The sequence below is a fragment of the Pituophis catenifer genome, unplaced genomic scaffold (assembly GCF_029215685.1).
Source record: "Pituophis catenifer annectens isolate HBS135680 unplaced genomic scaffold, rPitCat1.0.hap2 SCAF_1, whole genome shotgun sequence".
Classification (NCBI taxonomy): domain Eukaryota; kingdom Metazoa; phylum Chordata; class Lepidosauria; order Squamata; family Colubridae; genus Pituophis; species Pituophis catenifer.
The window spans coordinates 73,631,735-73,651,395 of record NW_027256881.1 but is presented as its reverse complement, the minus strand read 5'-3'; the positions used below and the strand labels follow the sequence as shown (position 1 = coordinate 73,651,395).

The following is a 19,661-nucleotide window of genomic DNA, read 5'->3' as shown; positions in this document are numbered from 1 at the left end:
CTGTGAATATTTATAAAAATGCTTGATATTATTTTTGACATCTATAAATGATCTTTTCATATTTACACAGGAACAGGTACTACCAGCTAGACCTGAAGCATATCCAATTCCAACACAAACTTATACCAGAGAGTATTTCACATTCCCAGCCTCCAGGTCTCAGGATCGAATGGGTCCCGTTCAGAATCAATGGGCAAGTTATGAAGAAAAGCCCCAAATTCCCGCTGAAAGTAATCACTATATCAATAATGCAAATCAGGTTAGAAATAATTTGCTTCATCATATTAGTAGTTTGGTGATTGTAGATAGAATAAGAATTATGATAACTAGGACAGGTCTAGCATTAAGTTGTTGTATATTTTATTATATTTTACTATCCCTAAAATATAGTATTTGGCCAGCTTCTAGACTAGAATCCTGCACTCACTTATATTGTGTTTTAAATCTGTGTTTGAAAAGCTGTCAATTTATATTTGGAGTTGATGGTTGAAATGCAGAAATCTTGATACTTTTTTAAAAAAAAAATCACATTTAGAGCTTTTGAGAAAAAACTGCTGTATAGGAAGAGTATATTAATTTTTACAAAGTATAGAATATCTGGTTTATATTTGTTTTCTTTTACTAATGTACCAAGACATTACTAATCTGTCAATGAATTTTAATGTGTGCATTGTATTCAGTGCTTTTGGGCTAATAGAGCATAAGAAATGCATTCATTGAAAACAAAGCATTTTTAGGTCATAATTAAGGTCTTTGAAAGAGAAGTACAGAAATGTTGCTTTTGTTCATAGCTGCCAGCTCTTCTATCTGGTCTGTTTTGTATTTAAAATAAATTATAGAAGTACACAGCAAAGTTTGTGAAGCTTATAAACAGATTAGAAGTTTTCAGGTATGTGGTATATTATTATTACATTTCTATACAGCAGTTTTATTTTGTATTTAATACTGCAGAAACTTCGCAATTAGCAGCACAGTATCTTTTGACATTGGAACACTTAATAAGGAATTAATCATTTAAATAATTTTCAGCATTGCAGAAGGTAAAAAAAACGAATAGGAGATTAACAATAAGGCGGGATGAACAAATAGTTCTTTTTGCAATATTGGTATGTGTTCTATGTGTGTATGTAATTTTAATAAAAGTTGTCAAAGTAGTGGGAGGAATGACTGGTTAGTTATTCATGTAAACTCTTAGACCTAAATATTTCTGGGAGCACAAGCTGTAAAAGTGATAATAGTTTCGCATTATTCTGAGGAAAAGTATACAGCATGGATTCTGCTGATGTTGAACATATGCCAAGAGAGTTTCAAAATCTTGTCTCAGGCTGTTTTACAGTTTATTTAACTTGATTGGGAAAAAAAAGCTGAATGTAGGGCTTCAAACTTGTAATGTATTACCACTTGTTAAAATGCTGATTTTAAGAACAAGTGAGTAAGCATTTCATAATCATTGTTCAAAGATAATAAGCTGCCATTTAGTTCTTGCTTAATGGCCTATTAATATGTGGAAACTAATGTTATATTCTTTATTTTTTTTTAAGCGTGTAACACGTTCTCAAGAGGAATTACGGGATGATAACATTTATCAGGCAGAAAGGAATCAATTAGAAGTTGCCATGCAAAAAGATATGGAATATATTGATAGAAAATCAGATAGCGATCCATGGATGAATTCTTCTGTGGACTCTAGCACATCAAGCCAGGAGCATCTAAACAGTTCCTCTAAATGTATGCCCTCTGGATCTTCTTTAACCAAAAGTGGACCTGGCCGCTGGAAAACACCTATAATTACTCAACCAATGTTGCTGGCAGTTTCTCAGTCCACAAGGACAGACCTACCTCCCCCTCCCCCTCCCCCACCAATGCATTATGCAGCTGACTTTGACGGACTGCAAATGGATTTACCTCTCCCACCACCACCTCCACTTGCAAATCAGTTGGGGTCACAGTCATCTCAGGTTGCTGCTGCTGCAGAACGCAAAAAGAGAGAAGAACATCAGAGATGGTATGAAAAGGAAAAAGCACGCTTGGAGGAAGAACGAGATAGAAAACGTCGAGAGCAGGAAAGAAAACTGGGGCAAATGCGTGCTCAGCCACTAATGCCAGCTCAGTCATTGCTTCCCCCTCTTCAGCAGGTGAAACCAGAGAAGCCTTCAACACTTCAGAGGTCTCATGAGACAGTCATTAGAGAATTGCAGCCCCAACAACAACCCCGAACCATTGAACGAAGAGATCTCCAATATATCACCATAAGTAAAGAAGAGCTGTCCTCTAGTGATAGTCTGTCCCCTGATCCCTGGAAAAGAGATGCTAAAGAGAAGCTGGAGAAGCAGCAGCAGATGCATATTGTGGATATGCTAAGCAAAGAGATTCAAGAACTTCAAAATAAGCCAGATCGAACAGGTGAAGAAAATGACCGCCTGCGCAAGCTCATGCTGGAGTGGCAGTTCCAGAAACGACTTCAAGAGTCAAAGCAAAAAGATGAGGATGAAGATGAGGAAGAAGATGATGACATTGATACTATGCTGATTATGCAACGACTAGAAGCTGAGAGAAGAGTGAGGGTAAAATGAGAGAATCCATTTAAAAATGCATTTCATGGGCTAAAATTCCTGCATATTGCTAGCAGAAATATAAATTAGTTATCACTATAGGATAAAGGAGGACTGGACTCTCATAATGTCCCTGTCTTTCATTGCATATAATGAAGTTGACTACTCTGATTTGTCAAATAAGTGGTGTTGTAAGCTATTACCTAGAAATTGCTAGGGGGAGGTAACCTTCTTTCGAGTTCCCTTTTTTCAAAAACAAAATCCCTATTCTTATTTTTTTATAATTTTAATTTCTATGATACATATGTAATATTCCAGAACATTAGTGTAGTTTTTTAATCTTTGACCACTAAAAGCTGTTTTATCTGTTAGTCCATAGCATAACAGGATTTGGAATGTTCATTCCAAGAGTAATGTCTTTATCAGGAAAAATAGCTCTTTAGTAAATTTGCTTATAAGAATACAGCTTCAAAAACAATTCCATACTTTTTTTAAAAAAAATGTAGAATCTGTATTAAGGACTATATAAATAACATTGATAAATGATCAAATTATAACAGCAGCTTGATTTCAGCAACTTGGGTGTTATTTTTTTACAGCAATTGCTTTCTACGCTATGCTTCTTTTCCTGTTTTTAAAAGCTTTACTTTCCATTGCTGCTTTTAACGCATTTTCTTGCTAAATGCATAGCTTTGTTTTTTGTTTTGTTTTTCTTTTCTTTTCTATACTGAAAATTAGGTAGATAAAATGAATGTAACAACTATCCATGAAATTGTTGCTAGTTCTAATGTTGGCATTCAGCTTTTTAATCTAACTTTTTAATCTTTTTAATCTATGGATAAAAATCTACATACTATATAATTTTAAAGCATTTCATCTTCATTATTGAGCAGCTTGACATTACTATTATCAAATTTGCACCATATACTTTGTTAAACTCTTTTTCTAAATAGTTGCAAAATATATCTTGTATTTGTTTTGCAGAGTTCTAGAACTCCTATTAGATCTGCTCCTTATTAATGGTAAATTTAAAATAATATAACCAGTTGGCCATTTTCCCACAATACTCTGTGCTCTTGATATCATGTAAATCTTTAAGCACAAATAGATGAATTAACAGAGTGTACAGAAAATATTTTTTTTACAAATCTCCTTTTCTGATTTATATTGAGAGATTTGCTAACATAATATTAGACTGTCACACTGACTTTTATTTTTATTCAGCTGTAGTAACAAATCAAAGAAAATGATTTTGGCATAGTGCAATCTAAATTTATCCTTATTTTCACTGTGCATCTTTCTTTTTCCTTCTCTTATTACCTGCAGCAGACTGCTTTGCCAGCAATCTCTGTTCTAGATTTGGTATGTTCTTATTTCTTTCTCTTCGATGCCTTTCCTTAATACTTTTTTTTCTTTTTCTTTTTAATTAATGCTAATCCAATGTGCATTGGATATTTGTTTATCTTTAGAGTGCTTCAGGGCAAGGACTAATACATTAAATTAGTGGTAAGCAAGAGACACTTACCTAATGCTTGAGGAATGCTCCTAATTTTTTTCTCCTACTTTTCTTTTAAAGTTGTATTGTGTTTGCATATTTTACTTGTGAACTACACAGTTAAATGAACCATATATTAACAATTTAACATATATCAGTAGTTTGAAAACATTTTGTACAGGTGAGTTTCCATTATTCATTTCCCCATGCAAAATCTTCCCTAAATCATATATTTTAATGTATTTTAGCATTCCAATAGATTATTTGTCTTCTTATTCAAGCTTTTGATAATTTGGCATTTACAGTTAGTTTTAATGATTTGGTTTTTGGAATAGAACTCTAGGGTTAAACCTTTGAACTTAAATGATTTAAAATATTTTTACAAAAAATTATTTCACACTCATTGCTGTTACCTTATTGATGGAAGACTAGTATTTTATGTTACACTAAAAGTATCAAAATATATAAGAATAGTTTTATAATAATTTCATGATATGTTTTAGCTATTTTATTAACTATGAAATCAAAGTAAGATGTATTGTACTGATCAGTTTTATTAACCTATTATTATGACAAAGGTGTTAAAGGAATCAGATCTAAGTAAATAGTGCAATATTCAATTTCCCTTTCTTAAAACTAATCATTTTGTGTATTAAACTGCAAATCATAGATATTACAATTCAACAACGTAAAGAGTTTTCGGTATCTAATTCATACTTGCTGAACTCAATATATTTAAAAGTGCAGTTGGTTCATGACACGAGAAACCTATCAAATGCAATTATAATTAAAGATTTTACCTCCTTCCCTTTCATAAAAAATACTAATTTTGATTCCCCTCCCCCCCTTTAAAATAACACCACTTGGTGCAATGCTTGGAATTACAGTATAATTTTAGCTATTTTAAAAAGTGTGGGACAGAGTCCAGTAGTTCTCCTTTATTCTTTTGTAACACTTCTTCTCACAGGTGTTTAAAGGAGATGATAGTCATTCGTTGAGGAACACTTTTCTGAAACTGTTTAAGATGTTTGATAATTTAAGATTATGTGAACTAGCCAGAGATCCTTATTTAATGTGATTAAATATTTGCACTTTGAAGCATGGATTTTCATTACTTTTCCTATTTTACAGAGATTCCAAATGATCCTTTGCAGTAAAAAACATTACTATATGAAAAAAAGAAATCATAGGCAGCTTAAGTAGCTGATATGTTGGGTTTACTGTCAAGATCAGAGGAATGTTATCTAATGGGAAAAGAATAGAAGCTTATCATTGACCATAGTTTGTGCATCTTCCCAGAAGAACCATGGTAAAATAGAGTTTGAACTATAAAAACAGTGTCTAGAACAGAAATGCCTACAAAATCTATAGCATGGGTGTCCAACTTTTTAGCTTGCCTGGGCTGCATTGAAAGAAGAGGAACTGTCTTAACTGCATATAAAATATACAATGTAGTTAATGTATATAAATCACATAAGGTTAAAATTTACAATCTTGTGGGGCCACATTACTAGCTGTTCAGGTTCGCATGCAGTCCATGGGCCACAGGTTGGACGCTCCTGAGGAATAGCATTTCTTCAGGGTAAATACATTTCCTTTTTGAATTTCCTTTATAAGTTTTTTTTTCCCAAAATGCAAAAAAAAAAAAAAAATTCCCAAGAGAAAATAATTATTAATTAGCTTAAAAAAAGGTTCTTTTGAATAGTAATGGATATTTTTCTTCATGGAATATTATTTCTGTCTTCGAAAGGATCTGAGGTAAAACACAAGATAAATCTTCATTAGTTACAGGATGAGGAGCGCAGACGGCAGCAGCAATTGGAGGAAATGCGCAAACGGGAAGCAGAAGATAGGGCCAGGCAAGAAGAAGAGCGTCGTCGCCAAGAGGAGGAGCGGACAAAGCGAGAGGCTGAGCAAAAGGTTTCATTCAGTCTTCTATAACTTTGTATATTTCACTTAAATTGGTTTGACCTGCTGGTATTATTAAGTCTTCAGCAAAGCTAGGGATAGAATCATCTGCAGCGGGTTTTGTGGCTCTTAATATGTACTGTATTGAATTCTGTACACTACTTAAAATATAAAGCCAAGCTGACTCTGTTTGTAGATATGCAATTTAAGGAAAAGAAAAATATATTTCATTATTCTTCAAGAGTCTTTGAGAAGCAGGCAATATATAAACTACTGTATTTTTCGGAGTATAAGATGCACCTTTCCGCCCCCCCCCCCAAAAGGGGCTGAAAATTTGGGTGCGTCTTATACTCCAAATGTAGCTTTTTCGAAGCTTTTTTTCAGCCCTAACGTGTTAACAAGGCACTAGCCAGCAATCTTCCTAGCTTTGCCTGCTCCCTCGACTCTCCGCTGTGTGAGTGAAGCGAGCTCCATGCTTTGCTCCAACTCTCAGCTGTTCTTCTTTTTCAGCCCTAACTAGGCGCTAGCCGAGTAAAGCGATCGCCCCCACCCCCACCCCTGCTTTGCCTGCTTTTCTCATTGCTGCTGCTTCTCAGCTGTGACTTAGAAGCTGTTTTTTATCCCCAAGCAGGGGATAAAAACCCAGCAAACTAATGTGCTGAAGCTGACCAGACTAAGGACGCTAGCCAGATGAATACCTGGTAGGCAGAGGGGTTTTTTTCCTATTTTCCTCCCCAAAAACTAAACTGGGTCTTATACTCCGGTGCATCTTATACTCCGAAAAATACGGTAGTAAATGAAATCCAAATAAAATGCAAGATATATGAAGCTGGGAGAGTACAAGAACAATGTAAAGATCTCGGATATTAAACATAACAAAAGAAATTCAAAATGAAATCCTCTCCAGTAAGTAAGTCTAAAGGGATAAAATTATTTTTAAAGCAATAAGAATAAAGTTATAAGTTTTGAAATCCTATTTTAAAAAAGGTAGAAAGAAAATGTCAGATTTAGTACTATGAAGAATTTAATTCAGAAGAAACCATATCTAATTAAACAATGGCACTAAGTGGGTTTAAATAAGTGGGATTCATTAAACAGAGGGGAATGGATAGACGGTGGTCTGATCATGAGATGTTTTGGTTGTCAGGAAAAATTTTAAACATGAAGGAATCCCAAGAAAAATATTAGCATATAATATTAATTGTAGTTCATCTTCCTACCACCATTATTAATTTTCCATGTCCCTCCCACTTCAAAAATATATGATATTGTGTGATACCATTCTAATGATTGAAATCTTATCCATTTGTTCCAAATGATAAATATTTGAAAAAAATTGAAAGCTTAATATTAATGAATGAAACTATGGTTAGGCAACATACTGAACTTCACTATCCTTCAGACTCCCTACCAGTATTCTTTTAAATTAAAGAAAAGTAAGGAAGTGACATTGTTTGAAAATAAAAAATGGAATTGCTTGTGTTTTGTATGGAAGTAGACTACTGGCTACCAAGAAAGGCAAAGGTAAGCAGGGCTGGGAAATGTTTTTTTTTCCTCTTAGAGGTAATGATGGAGAACAACTTCTTCATTCTGGTAAATGGACATCCTATGTCTAGTCATGGGCACCGTAGCTTCAGTTTTTTCAGGGTGGTCGCTATCTTAAATGTCCTTTATGGCTTAAAAATATGCCTAGCCCTCTTAAGGAAAAAAAAATTGGATATAAGTCAAGCCATGGTTTAGGAACCAGTCTATAGGAGCGCTTCTTCAGTGGTGTCTGTCTTTGTACATAAACTCCTATATCCCTTTTAAGGAAAGCAAAACAACAACAATAACAACAAAAAGACTATCATTATCTCTGCTCTGCATGTTTGGTAAAGTTACATGTAAAACTGACCTAAGCCTCACTCCTCCATGCAACCCTTCTGTATTGTATTTATAATGCCAAGCAGGGAGATGGGTGTACATTATTTTTTTTTTAATTTGATTTATATGCCGCCCTTCTCCGGAGACTCAGGGTGGCTTACAATGCGCTAAGCAATAGCCTTCATTCTTTTGTATATTTATACAAAGTCAGCTTATTGCCCCCACAAACTGGGTTCTCAATTTACCCACCTTAGAAAGTATGGAAGGCTGAGTCAACTTGAGCCTTGGCGAGATTCGAACCTGCAGTAATTGCAGGCATCTGGTCTTAATAACCAGCTTAATAACAGGGTGCCTTAGACCACTGTACTACCAAGGCTCTTACATGAATTACATTCATGTAATTTCAGACATTAAACTGTAATTGAGAGTTTAATGCATCCTGGCACTCAGTACAAGAAGGTTTATGACGTTGTTGGTATTGAATATCCCTTGTTTTAATGGAAGCATACAGGTGGTCTTCGATTTACAACAGTTCATTTAGTGACTGTTCAAAGTTACAATGGCAGTGAAAAAAGTAACTTATGACCATTTTTCAGTTACAACCTTTGCAGCATCCCCATGATCACATGATCAAAATTTAAATGCTTGGCAACCGATTCATATTTATGACCGTCCCAAGGTCATATGATCACTTTTTGTGATCTGACAAGCAAAGTCAATGGGAAGCCAGATCCACTTAACAACCAAGTTACAAACTTATGAACAGAGGCAAGAAAAGTCATAAAATGGGGCAAATCTCACTTAACAAATGTCTCACTTAACAACAGAAATTTTGGGCTCAATTGTCGTTTGGGCTCAAGGACTACCTGTATTTCATTTGCAAAGTAGAATTTCACATTTCGTTTTTTTCTATTCACTTTCTTTTTTCTTGATATTACTTGAAACTTCAATAATTTATTGCAAGTTTACTTTTTTCAGTGTAAATATATACCTTATCACTGAACAGAATCCAAAGATGATTCTGTGGTTTCTTTGATGCTCTTTCAACCCTGAACCCTCAATTCAACCTGAGCCAGAAATATTCTCTTCTAAAGATGGCTCTGCTGACATCAAAACCAGGAAGGGTTCTGCTTGATTTCTTCCATTCTGTCCCACTCCTGCTCTCAAAGTCTACTTCATAGGTTCTCCTGCCTCTCAAGAGGCAACTGGAGAGAGTGGATTCCACCCAAAGTTCAGAAGTATTTATTTATTTATTTATTTATTTATTTATTTATTTATTTATTTATTTATTATTATTTATTTATTAGGCTTATATGCCGCCCTATCTCCAACGGACTCAGGGCGGCTCACAACAATAAAACCACAATCCATAATGCAAGTTAAAATGCCTAATTAAATCAGATACAATTAAAAACCTGTAAAAAACCCCATCAGTCCAGGCCGGGGGACTCGAATAGCCAAGTTTTTAATTTGCGGCAAAAGGTGCAAAGATCAGGGGCCAGCCGAAGCCCCAGTTGATTCTAGAGGGTGGGCGCGCCCACAGAGAAGGCTCTACCCCTGGGGGCCGCCAGCCGACATTGTCTCGCCGACAGCACCCTGAGCAGGCCCTCTCTATGGGCGCGAACCGGGCAATGGTATGTTGTTGCTGGCAAACCAATTGGTAAACCAATGTTTTAGAGCAGGAAGTGTGACTTTCTTCCTTGATAAATGAAAAAGTTACCCAAATATTTTCCATTTCTGCGTTTGGTATTTGACATTTGCTAACATCCTTTTATTCCCTTTGGCTCAACAGAGGCGACAGGAAGAAGAATATTATAATCGCTTGGAAGCAGAGAGGCGCCGCCAGCATGATGAAGCAGAACGGCGATTGCTGGAGCCTGATGAGCCTGGTCTGTACAGACCTCCGCTTCCACGGGAATATGAATTTCCCTCCCCACCCCTTTCATCTAATGCTCCTCCTCCCCCACCTCAACGAAACACTTCTTACCTCAAAACTCAGGTCCTCTCTCCTGACACGATTTATACTGCCAAGTTTGTTGCATACAATGATGAGGAGGAGGAGGACTCCTGTCTAGCAACAGGTCAGGATAAGTACACCAGTACAAGAAAATCTTGCGGTGACCTTCCTCCTGTCCCCCCTAAGCCACAGCAGCCCTCCCGCCAACCACGCCCAGTCTCAGATGGCCTCTGTCTGTCCAACTCATGCCAGCCCTCCGCTGTCAATGCCAACAGTACTGCTAACAAAATGAGCCAACCCCCTCCCCCACCACACAAGCCAAGTTTCATCAATCCCAGCAACACAAAAGGTAGACGGAATATTTTAATTTACAATCTCTCTGAAAACTCTCTACAAATTTCCCACTAAAGTACTCTTCTGAACAAAATCACTCTCATGATTCCTTCTTACTTGATCACAATCTTGGGCGTGGTGATCCAACTCTCAATCGGATTTGTTGCTATAAATTTTATTTTAAACCTGTGGTCTTTCCATTTCTTTATCAAATTCTAAAATTCTTACTTTCATATACTGAAAGCAAATGATTCTCAAAATTCCACTAAAAGTACTGTTGGGTTTGGCTTTTGATCTACACCTCTTTCATTCACTGTTTATTACTATTATTCATTGGTCCATGGTGCTTTCACATTTCTGAGGTACATGTTTTTCGCGATAAGGATATTTATTCACTGTGGGAAGCAGTGGGCTTTCTGCTTATTACTTGCCATGTAAATAGTGTGCAAAAGGCTTTGAAAGTATATAAACCAACAATTACATTTGAAGTGAAATGCTACCTGAGTGTATATTTTAGAAAAAGCAAACAAAGCAGATGGATATACTTTTTTATGAGGTTTCTACTACACATTGCTCAATACTGAAGTAACTTTCTCTTCATTATTCATGTTGTTTTGCTTTATCCTATTTACATTCCTCACTTTCTTCTTTCCCCTTCATTATAAAATATGTAACTGAATAATATTGGCCACAAGTAGTTCCACTAGAACTCCAATGTCAAAGCCTTAGGTTGTAGCTGGTTTATGCATTGACAAGATACAAGTAAAAAGTCATATTTTTGGAAGAAGGTGGAGCATTAGTGAGTTTTGGGAAGCTTGCAAACTATTTTGCAGCTGCTTGTTTTGTTTTGTAACTTAAGCAAAAAAAAGTTTAGTTTGACCCAGATTGTTGGGGGCAATATGCTGATTCTAAATTGCTTAGAGAGGGCTGTAAAGCACTATGAAGCAGTATATAAGTCTAAGTGCTATTGCTAGTAATAATCAAAAATTCTCAAAATGGATCCCAGCTGGTAGTTTGATCCCAGCTTAAAGGAAGTTCCACAAATAGCTGTAGGATTTCCCTGTTTGATCAGTACCTTCTAAAGATAGTCAAGGAATCTATAAGAGACTATTGCTCTTTCTATAGTAAAACAAAGCAGTGAATAATGCTGCTATTATTATAGTTAAGGTGAGAAACTTCAGAATTAACATTCACTTCCTAAATATAATGCTTCCCCAGGCAGTCACAAGAGACTTCTGCCAATAGATAAATTTTGCTTATTTCATATTTTGGAAATGCTATATAATAAATATCTTTATAAAACAGTGTAATACGATATCACTGTTAAATAAACCCATAGCTGAATGACTGCACCCAGAAGTGCTTATTAGTTGCTCCACTTCAACTTGGAAGTATTTGAATGGCAGACTCCGTCCTGGGCCCCATTATGATCAACACTTTCAATAGTGACTTGGATGAGGATGCTGAAGGGACTCTTAAGAAAATTTGATGGTGACACAAATAGATGAGAAGCATCTAATACTTTAGATATAGGTGGGAAAAGTTTTAAAAAGGGTCTAGAAAGATTGAGCATTTTCCTGAAATGAGTAGATGAAATTTAACAGAAATTTCAAAATTCCTATTTTGCTAGGAAAAAATGCAAGGCATATTTGTACAAGCTGTCAGTTAGTGGAACCGGCTGTTACATGAAGACCTTCACCAGAGGTCTTCAACTAGAAAGTAAATGGTTATCTGTCACATCTTGCACTGGGCAGAGGGTTGTACTAGATTATCCCCAAAGTCCCTTCCAACTATGATTCTGTGCTTCTGTACCTAATAATTCTTATTAAAATATATAAACAAGCTAAGGGTTGTTACTCAAAAATGCCATATAATTTGATGTTCATCTGACCTCCATATATGGTCTATAACATCCCATTATAACTATTTTAATATTTTTAAGTTTATAAACAGGTCACATATCCCATTTGAACCTTCAGTCTTTTGTGAAGGATGTCTGCCTAAAGTATTAAAGTAAAAAGCTCTTTGCACATAATGCAAAATCACTACGCAGCTTCTCTCTTCATCTCATTAACACTCATATTGCTGTCCTTAAACGAATGTATGGCAAACTCTGCTTCTGCAAAAGTAAACTTTCCCAGCTCCTTCCATTAGATTGTTGGGATTACTTTAGAAGACTGGCACTCCTCAATCTGGGAATAAAATGTGAGCAACTATAACTAATACTAATGTGGATAAGCTTCTATGTTTAGATTAACTTTTCAACATAAAAAAGATAAGTTTAAAATTGGACATGAAGCAAAATTAATTTCTAACCAACATATTATTAATATTCTGAGTAGATTCCTAGTGATTCCCTAGAAGTTTACCTCACTAAATTCAGTTTCACACTTAATTCACTAAATTCATAATCTCACTAAATTCTGTGGAGATTTCTTAGAAGTACCCATGCATTAAGTTTTCTTTAACTAACTGTTGGGCACCAGTCTGATATTAAATACAGCTTTATACTGCTGAAATCTGTAAAATATTTAAATTGAATAACTGAATAAAGACTACTAATGGAAGGAGTATATATATCTGCTTTTGTGAACAAGGCTTACAAGAAAAACACATGCAGTATTTAAAAACTAAAAATACTACTTGAAAACTCAAATGTTTTGTGGCCAGAAGAGATGGTTCTACTTAACCAGTACCAATAGCAGAAGTGAGAATCTATGAAATGTGGGGGATGAGTTGATATTTCAAATGCAAATGATGTGTTTAATCTTGTGGCCTTTGGGGAAGATTCATCGGTAGTGTAAAGAGTTTGCTGTTTTTGCTGTTGTGTTTGTTTACATGAGAGCGAAGTATAAAGGTGCAGTGCTGCAAAATGTATACAAAATAGACATTTTAAAAATAGCATTTCTAAATAGGCATTATAGAGTTACAGATTCATTGTGGACTCTGCAGTTAAAAGAATATATTGGAAAGTTGTATAAAACTATATTCTCAAATTCTGCACATTCTTAATCTCTTATAAATCTATTCTTTGCGAAATATAAAGGCAAAAGTTCCTGATGTTACTGGATATGTTTTCATCTAGTCTTATAAACAGGAAGCTAATGCTTATTTTGCAATTATTCATGCAAACTGCTTAAATTTCATTTAAATCACTGGAATATTTGCAATCTGTATATGCAAGATTTGGCAAGCTTGGATATTTGTTTCATATATATTTGATTTCATTTATATTGTCCATGATGAAAAGTTGTCATTTGATAGAAATATTTGCCATTATATTCAGTTTTAAATATTTTTTCCCCTTTCTTATAAGGGAGCTGGTAGTGTTAGGAGACTAGACCTGAAAGTATAGAGTCAGATCCATTTAAAGCACTGCACCTTTTGAGAGAGAAAAAATAGTTATTGTTATTTTATTTTCTTTTTACAAAGGCTCAAACTACACTGGATCTACTGGAGCACTTGCAGGTTCACAGGAATCTTATTCAGACTCAAGAGAGAAGAAATTGAAAAGGTAAAATGGAAATAAGTTTGCTTTTAAATACTGCTTTATTGATATGTGATATACTTCTGGTTGATATTTAGGTAATTAAAGGTTTTTAAAGATCTAAAATATTTTTAAACATAGCAATGCATCCATATTTAGAAAAGTTTGAAATATTTTATAGTAATGATAGCCCTCGTAAGTGTCAGTATGGTGTACTGAGTAAAGTGTTAGATTGGGACAACAACTTTTAATTCATCTTTAACTTTAGGCTTCTGTCTAGCCTAAATCATAAAAGAGAAGTGGTGAGAGGAAAAATAGGTGTTGTACTGTGCTTGCATGTAAATGCACACCAAACAAGAAGCTAAATGTTATATTAAAGCCAGTATATGTAATCTTGACATGTAGTTTATATGTAGAAATCCAGAAGCAGGCATTGGAGTCATCTTGAATGTGAACCCACCCTATATAAAATATTTTAGATTTCCTAATAGCTACACTAACGTTTCATTGGCATGTTAAACTAAGGTTTAACAAATGCTCTAATAGTATGAACTATTTAATGATGAAAAATGGCTATTTAATTATATGTCCATTTTTAATATTTTTTTAATAATTAATTATCTGATTTTAAATAAAAGGGTGTGAATGTTGTAGACCAAGGCTAATTAGAAAAACAGAACAGCTGCACTTAAAATATAACGTATTTTTATAACATTGAATATTTTTTATATTTCCTGCAGTCAAGATACAGATATACCTGGTGCACCAGAGAACTTGACTTTCCGGGAGCGACAAAGACTCTTTTCCCAGGGTCAAGATGTGTCTAACAAAGTAAAGGCATCTAGGAAATTAACCGAATTGGAAAATGAGTTAAATACAAAGTAGGATAACTGTCACCTTATCAAATAACCAGAAAATCTCTATGGAACTAGAATTGGGCAGTTCAAGGAGGAGGAGAATCTCATACCAAATGAGATATTTTTTTCCGTCTGGAGTATTTCTTTCTAAACTATATGTTGCAATAGCAAGAAAATCAATTATTTGCCAAGTGCTTGTGGTTTATACAATTGAGGCACTGTAAAATATATTTTAATTAAATAAATCAAGTGTCATGTCCTTTTCCACATCATTGTCCTTTAGCTGCTTTTGGAACTGTCTGGAATTGTTGCTTCCTAGTCTTTTACAAAACATGTAAACATCTGTTAAGCAGAAAGAGTGGCTGTAGCTTGAACTGCCTAACTACCACTGCTTGTTGCACTGTAGGTTTGATACAAGTGTAAGTTAATATAAACTTTTAAGAGATCTTGGGAGCTAGTCTTTCAGAATAGTAGCGTAATAGTGAACACTAGTATTAGGAGTCCTAATAAGGATTTCTATAGATAAACTCCTGCTATGAACACACTTGATTAGAAGTAAAAGGGCTCCATTATCATGTCCATACTAAGCCACATAGATTATTCTATGTACATCTAGAATTTGGACATTAAATACTTGACTTGTTTTGATGGCAGTCCAGCAATGTAACAAGATATGCATCCTATTTTTCCCACTGTCTTATCTCTTCTTACACTGAAGTATTAATCACTTCTAAAACTTGAGTTTTGAAACATTGATAAGAATTTAAAAAATAAGTAATATTGGACACTGGGTATGGTGGTGTGTGCGTGTGTGCGTATGTATTGTTTTAAAGCTATTCTGAAATTTCACACTTTAGCAATATGGAATAAACTTCAAGTGGTAGCTCCATTGTAGCCAAGATAAAACCAAAGTTAAATATTCACAAATGGACTAAAGACGTCAATTATCAGTAGCAGGCAATTAAACACTACATACAGGGGAAATGTGATTACTTGTGGCTGCAAAAGGAAAGAAAAATTGCCTTTCAGTAAGAATTTCCTTTGAGGGAACCTGGCAATATTCTGATGGCATGTCATCAGACATTCGTATAGAAAAGTGCTGGTCAAGGTACCTCTAGTTAGCTATTGTTCTTTTTCTTTATATTGTAGAATTGTAGATGATGTTGGCAGTTCAAGCTATTTTACACACTATGTTGCAGGATTATTTAATTTTTAAATGGTTGAAATCTGTTTCACCCGCTGATCTTTCAGCTATATGTATAGCTGATGTTAAGAATAAAGACCTCATCTTAGTTTTTTTTCGCATTGTGTGATGCTTAAAACAATATATTGTGATTCTAAACAAATTTTCTATTTGATAAAGTCCTTAATTGGGTTTTAGATGATTTTTCTGTATAATATGTTCTCTTATAAATATATATTTAGGGAATTATGCACACTTCCAAATGCAGAGGGTAGACTTTACTGCCTTAGAAATCACTTTTAATAAGAGTTGTATGATAAAAAAATAAATGCAAGTTAATGATAAAATTGGAGTGTAAATATTTTTTTTACATAGTTCAGGTTTCTTATTTGAAAGTGTTCTTTTAATGTTCACCTGTTAAATATGAAGTAGGAGATTAAATTGGTTGAAAGTGTTAATGAAGGATTGCATGCTTGTTATGTCTGTTATTCAGGGAAAAAAGGAGGTGTCCCCCAATTTATCTTGAGAACACTAGATACTCTGTGGCTGGAATACTGTTGCTGCTAGAATTTAAGGAAAGAAATATTACTTACTGTGGAGTGGATTTGAACACTATTGGGCAGGGGCAGGCAACTATGGCAACTTTATGACCTGGGGATTTCAACTCTCAGAATTCCTGAGCCAGGAATTCTGGGAGTTGAAGTCCACGGGTAGTAAAGTTGCCATAGTTGTCCATACCTGCTTATTGGGCATTCAAGCCATGTGAATATGAATAAAAATGCTTTTCGTATCTATTGGTGCATTATGGAGAAAACAACATAAGAACTGCTGTGGTTTCCCATTTCTACTGTATTTCACTTGCAACCTATTTTTAATAAACTTTGTATTGTATTTAACTTTGCACTGTATAATGTCTGATCAGGAGTATTTGTTCATATTATTCAGACATATTTTCTGTTGCAATATTAACAATTACTAGGAATTATAATCTGGGAGAATTAAACCCCAGTGTTTAATTCAAGCTATTGATTATTCTATGGATAATTTAAATTACAATCTATTTTTGTAGCTAAGGATTTTATGAAATATTTGATTTCCAATGCACAGTCTTTATTAGAACTTCAGAGTTTCCTTTTGTACATGTTATTCCATCTAGACGCAAAATATGGCCAAGTATAAAAAAAGTAAATCACAATAAAGCCTTATTACTTAAATTACAACTAACAATTAATTTAAACACCTGTAAGACAATCCAAAGTACATAGTACAAAGTATTCTATATAATGTATTGAACTTGGAATAACTAATAATGTTTCAGTAGTTCAAATATAGCTGTTTCATAATATTTAATAGCTACTGGAAATAAATTAAAATTAAAAACCAAAAAACCAATACTTACATTTAACAAACAGCAATATAACGTATGACTGCATATTTTAAACCATGCTTAATTTCTGGGAAGGTGGAAAAAAGCTTCTTTACTTCCCAGAATGTGTGCCTGAATGCTTCTGCAGGATAGCTCTCCTTACAGTAATTAATATCTGATGCATAAGTTACTACTCTTATCAAATTGAATTTTATAAGCTCTGGCACTGATGCACAGTGCATTTCTTCAGCATAGGAAAATAGTCTACATATCTGCTCCTGCTTCTTAAATGGGATTTTCAGTTTTCATGCTTCTGACTGTAATCATTTATGGTAAGACAGAAAATTAAGATAAAATTATGCTTTAAAAAAACAATTGGAAACAGAAAAGAAATGGAGTTGTGTTTCTAATATACTTTATTTAGTACACTTAATTTAATGCAAGTAATGAATATCAACTTTTCTTAATTTTTCAAATTAGTAAACCCTATTGTAGATACAGTACATACCTTCCTACATATTGTAAAATGTTCATAATTTTATGCCTATTTTAAAAAGTTCAGAACTTTGTCTATTCTGTTTCTAGCTTCAAATTTAATGTTTGTTTTAGAGTTATATTTCTGATAGTGATTACTACTTGCTTCTTTACCACAACCAATATTTTATATACACAATACAAAGCTGCACTCCTTTCTAACGTTACAAACAGCAAATGCCAAATAATGTCTTCTCATTAAATTTCCCAACTAGATGAATTTTGTGGTGTATATATGCATGTTTGGCCAATCTATGTTCACAGTCATGGAAAAAAATCAGCTTGTACTGTATGTAACCTTAAATGCTTGACCTTTTAGTGATTTGCTTATAGGAAACAACAAATCACATATTTTTATTGCTATAAAGTCCTTTGTGATATTACAGAAATTATGCAGCGGAATTTCTCAAGTCAGCCCTCAGAAGGTGATCGGGTTTTTTGTAACAAAACACTTGAAATAATCAGCTTCTTCAGGCATGTGAAAATCTTTTTAAGAGCAGCTCTGGTCCTCAAAAAAATTGCCAAGTAATGTTTATGTACCAAAGCAGAAAATTATTAAATATATAGAACTACAGTGGATGTGGATGTGCGTATGAGTAACTGTATGCATGGCATATAGTGGCATACATACAACTGTATTTAATGGCTATTTCCCACTTGCTGTAGAAAATTGTGGAATTTAACAGCATTTATACACATAAATTCATGTCCAAGGACAGTTATTCAAATCTAACCAAATGTCTCGTCAAGAGCCTGTCACCATTATTGGGAGTCCTATCTTAATAAGTTTGCAGCATGAACAGTGCATTTGATCTCTTCAGTGACAACAGCAAATCCATGAGCTATAGCCCTAACCATTATGCCCTTAAGTATACAGAGGGAGACCCTGTGTTATTTAGGAATTTCCAATCTTTTTCAGCTAGTGAGTATACTTAGAATTTTACGAGGGTTTAGGGATATTGGGAAATTTAGAGGAGCACATATAAATTATCACTTCTATAGAGATAATTTCAATGAGTTAGCATCTCTTATTAAAAACTTCAATACTATTAAGAATGCATTCTTGCCTTGTACCATATGGTAGAGTTTGACAAAGTACCTACTTATGCTGCAAATAAGAAATACAGTAGTGGCTGTTGAATGTGTTCATTGTATTGCAAGAGGGGATAACCACCACTGTGGATATGTGTATCAGTTTCTTGTGCACCTACCTCAATCTTGTGGCTTCCAGAATCCTGTGAGTGACCACTATGAAAATTTGGGGGAAATGCCAAGATGGAGAAATGAGATGGCTCCAATCAAGACCTATTGCGTATTTAGAAATAGACTTTAAAACTGCATTTCACTTCCTACTCGCTTATAATTTTGCTCTGTTATGCCAGCTTGAAGGGGAGGTTAAGCTCAAAACCAAGCATTTTTTACCTTATTCTTCAGAGCCCTAGTGCTGGAGAAATGGATGGGCAAAGTTGATTCTTAGATTAAAAATAATTGTTTTCCTGCGGAGGGGGGGGGGTAGATTTCTTCCAGGAGAGTAGCTGGTCCATCGAATAAAAACAAGCGCTGCTGCCTGCTGCAGATAACAATGAGCGTGGGAATGCTGGTTTTTGTTTTTGTTTTTCCTTTTAGTATTACCAAGCTCTGCTTGCAACATCAGGGAGACTCCTCTGTTTCCGATAGCCGGAGAAACGAAGGAAAAAAGGCCAGGAAATATTGGGTTACATCAGACCTGATTGTTTCGTGTCTCTGACCTGTTTTCTCACAGTATTCGGCAACTTCCCCGTTAAGCACGGGGGAAAACAAGCCTCATATGGAAAATGTTCCTTATCTACTTGAAAGCGAATACTGCATCGTCTAGGCCAGGCCATTTGGAGGGTGCCCCACCGATTGTTCTTAGCAGAAAGCCTCCCAATCGTCAGCGCTCCCAAAAAGGCACGCGCGGGGCTTTGCAAAGCGATCGCTTTCGAAGTTCCGCGTGTGCCGGCGCGCTCCTCTGCCTAAAGCCCTGCGAGTAGCTATAGCAACCCCCGAGAAGCTTAGTCCTGGCTTGTGATTGGATGGTTCAAACGGCTTTTCTTGAAAGTGGAAGAAAGGACGGGGAAGTGCTCCCTCGGCTTTGACTATCTGAG

The 19,661-nt window shown here is 35.0% G+C and overlaps 1 protein-coding gene across 15 annotated transcripts in view; it reads left to right on the top strand.

Moving 5' to 3' along the window:
- AFDN (afadin, adherens junction formation factor) overlaps positions 1 to 16,531 on the top strand; it is a 100,189-nt gene extending 83,658 nt beyond the window's left edge. For 6 of the 15 annotated variants that reach the window (XM_070932597.1, XM_070932595.1, XM_070932594.1 and 3 more), the window contains 6 exons: positions 71 to 259; positions 1,542 to 2,564; positions 5,833 to 5,967; positions 9,611 to 9,899; positions 13,541 to 13,622; positions 14,336 to 16,531. In XM_070932597.1, the coding sequence (XP_070788698.1) occupies positions 71 to 259; positions 1,542 to 2,564; positions 5,833 to 5,967; positions 9,611 to 9,899; positions 13,541 to 13,622; positions 14,336 to 14,480 (1,863 nt within the window). In that variant the 3' untranslated portion in view covers positions 14,481 to 16,531. Of the gene's footprint in view, positions 1 to 70; positions 260 to 1,541; positions 2,565 to 3,878; positions 3,915 to 5,832; positions 5,968 to 9,610; positions 10,125 to 13,540; positions 13,623 to 14,335 lie in introns of all 15 variants that reach the window. The other 9 variants (XM_070932591.1, XM_070932590.1, XM_070932589.1 and 6 more) reach the window with 5 other exon arrangements.
- Positions 16,532 to 19,661: the final 3,130 nt, after the last annotated feature.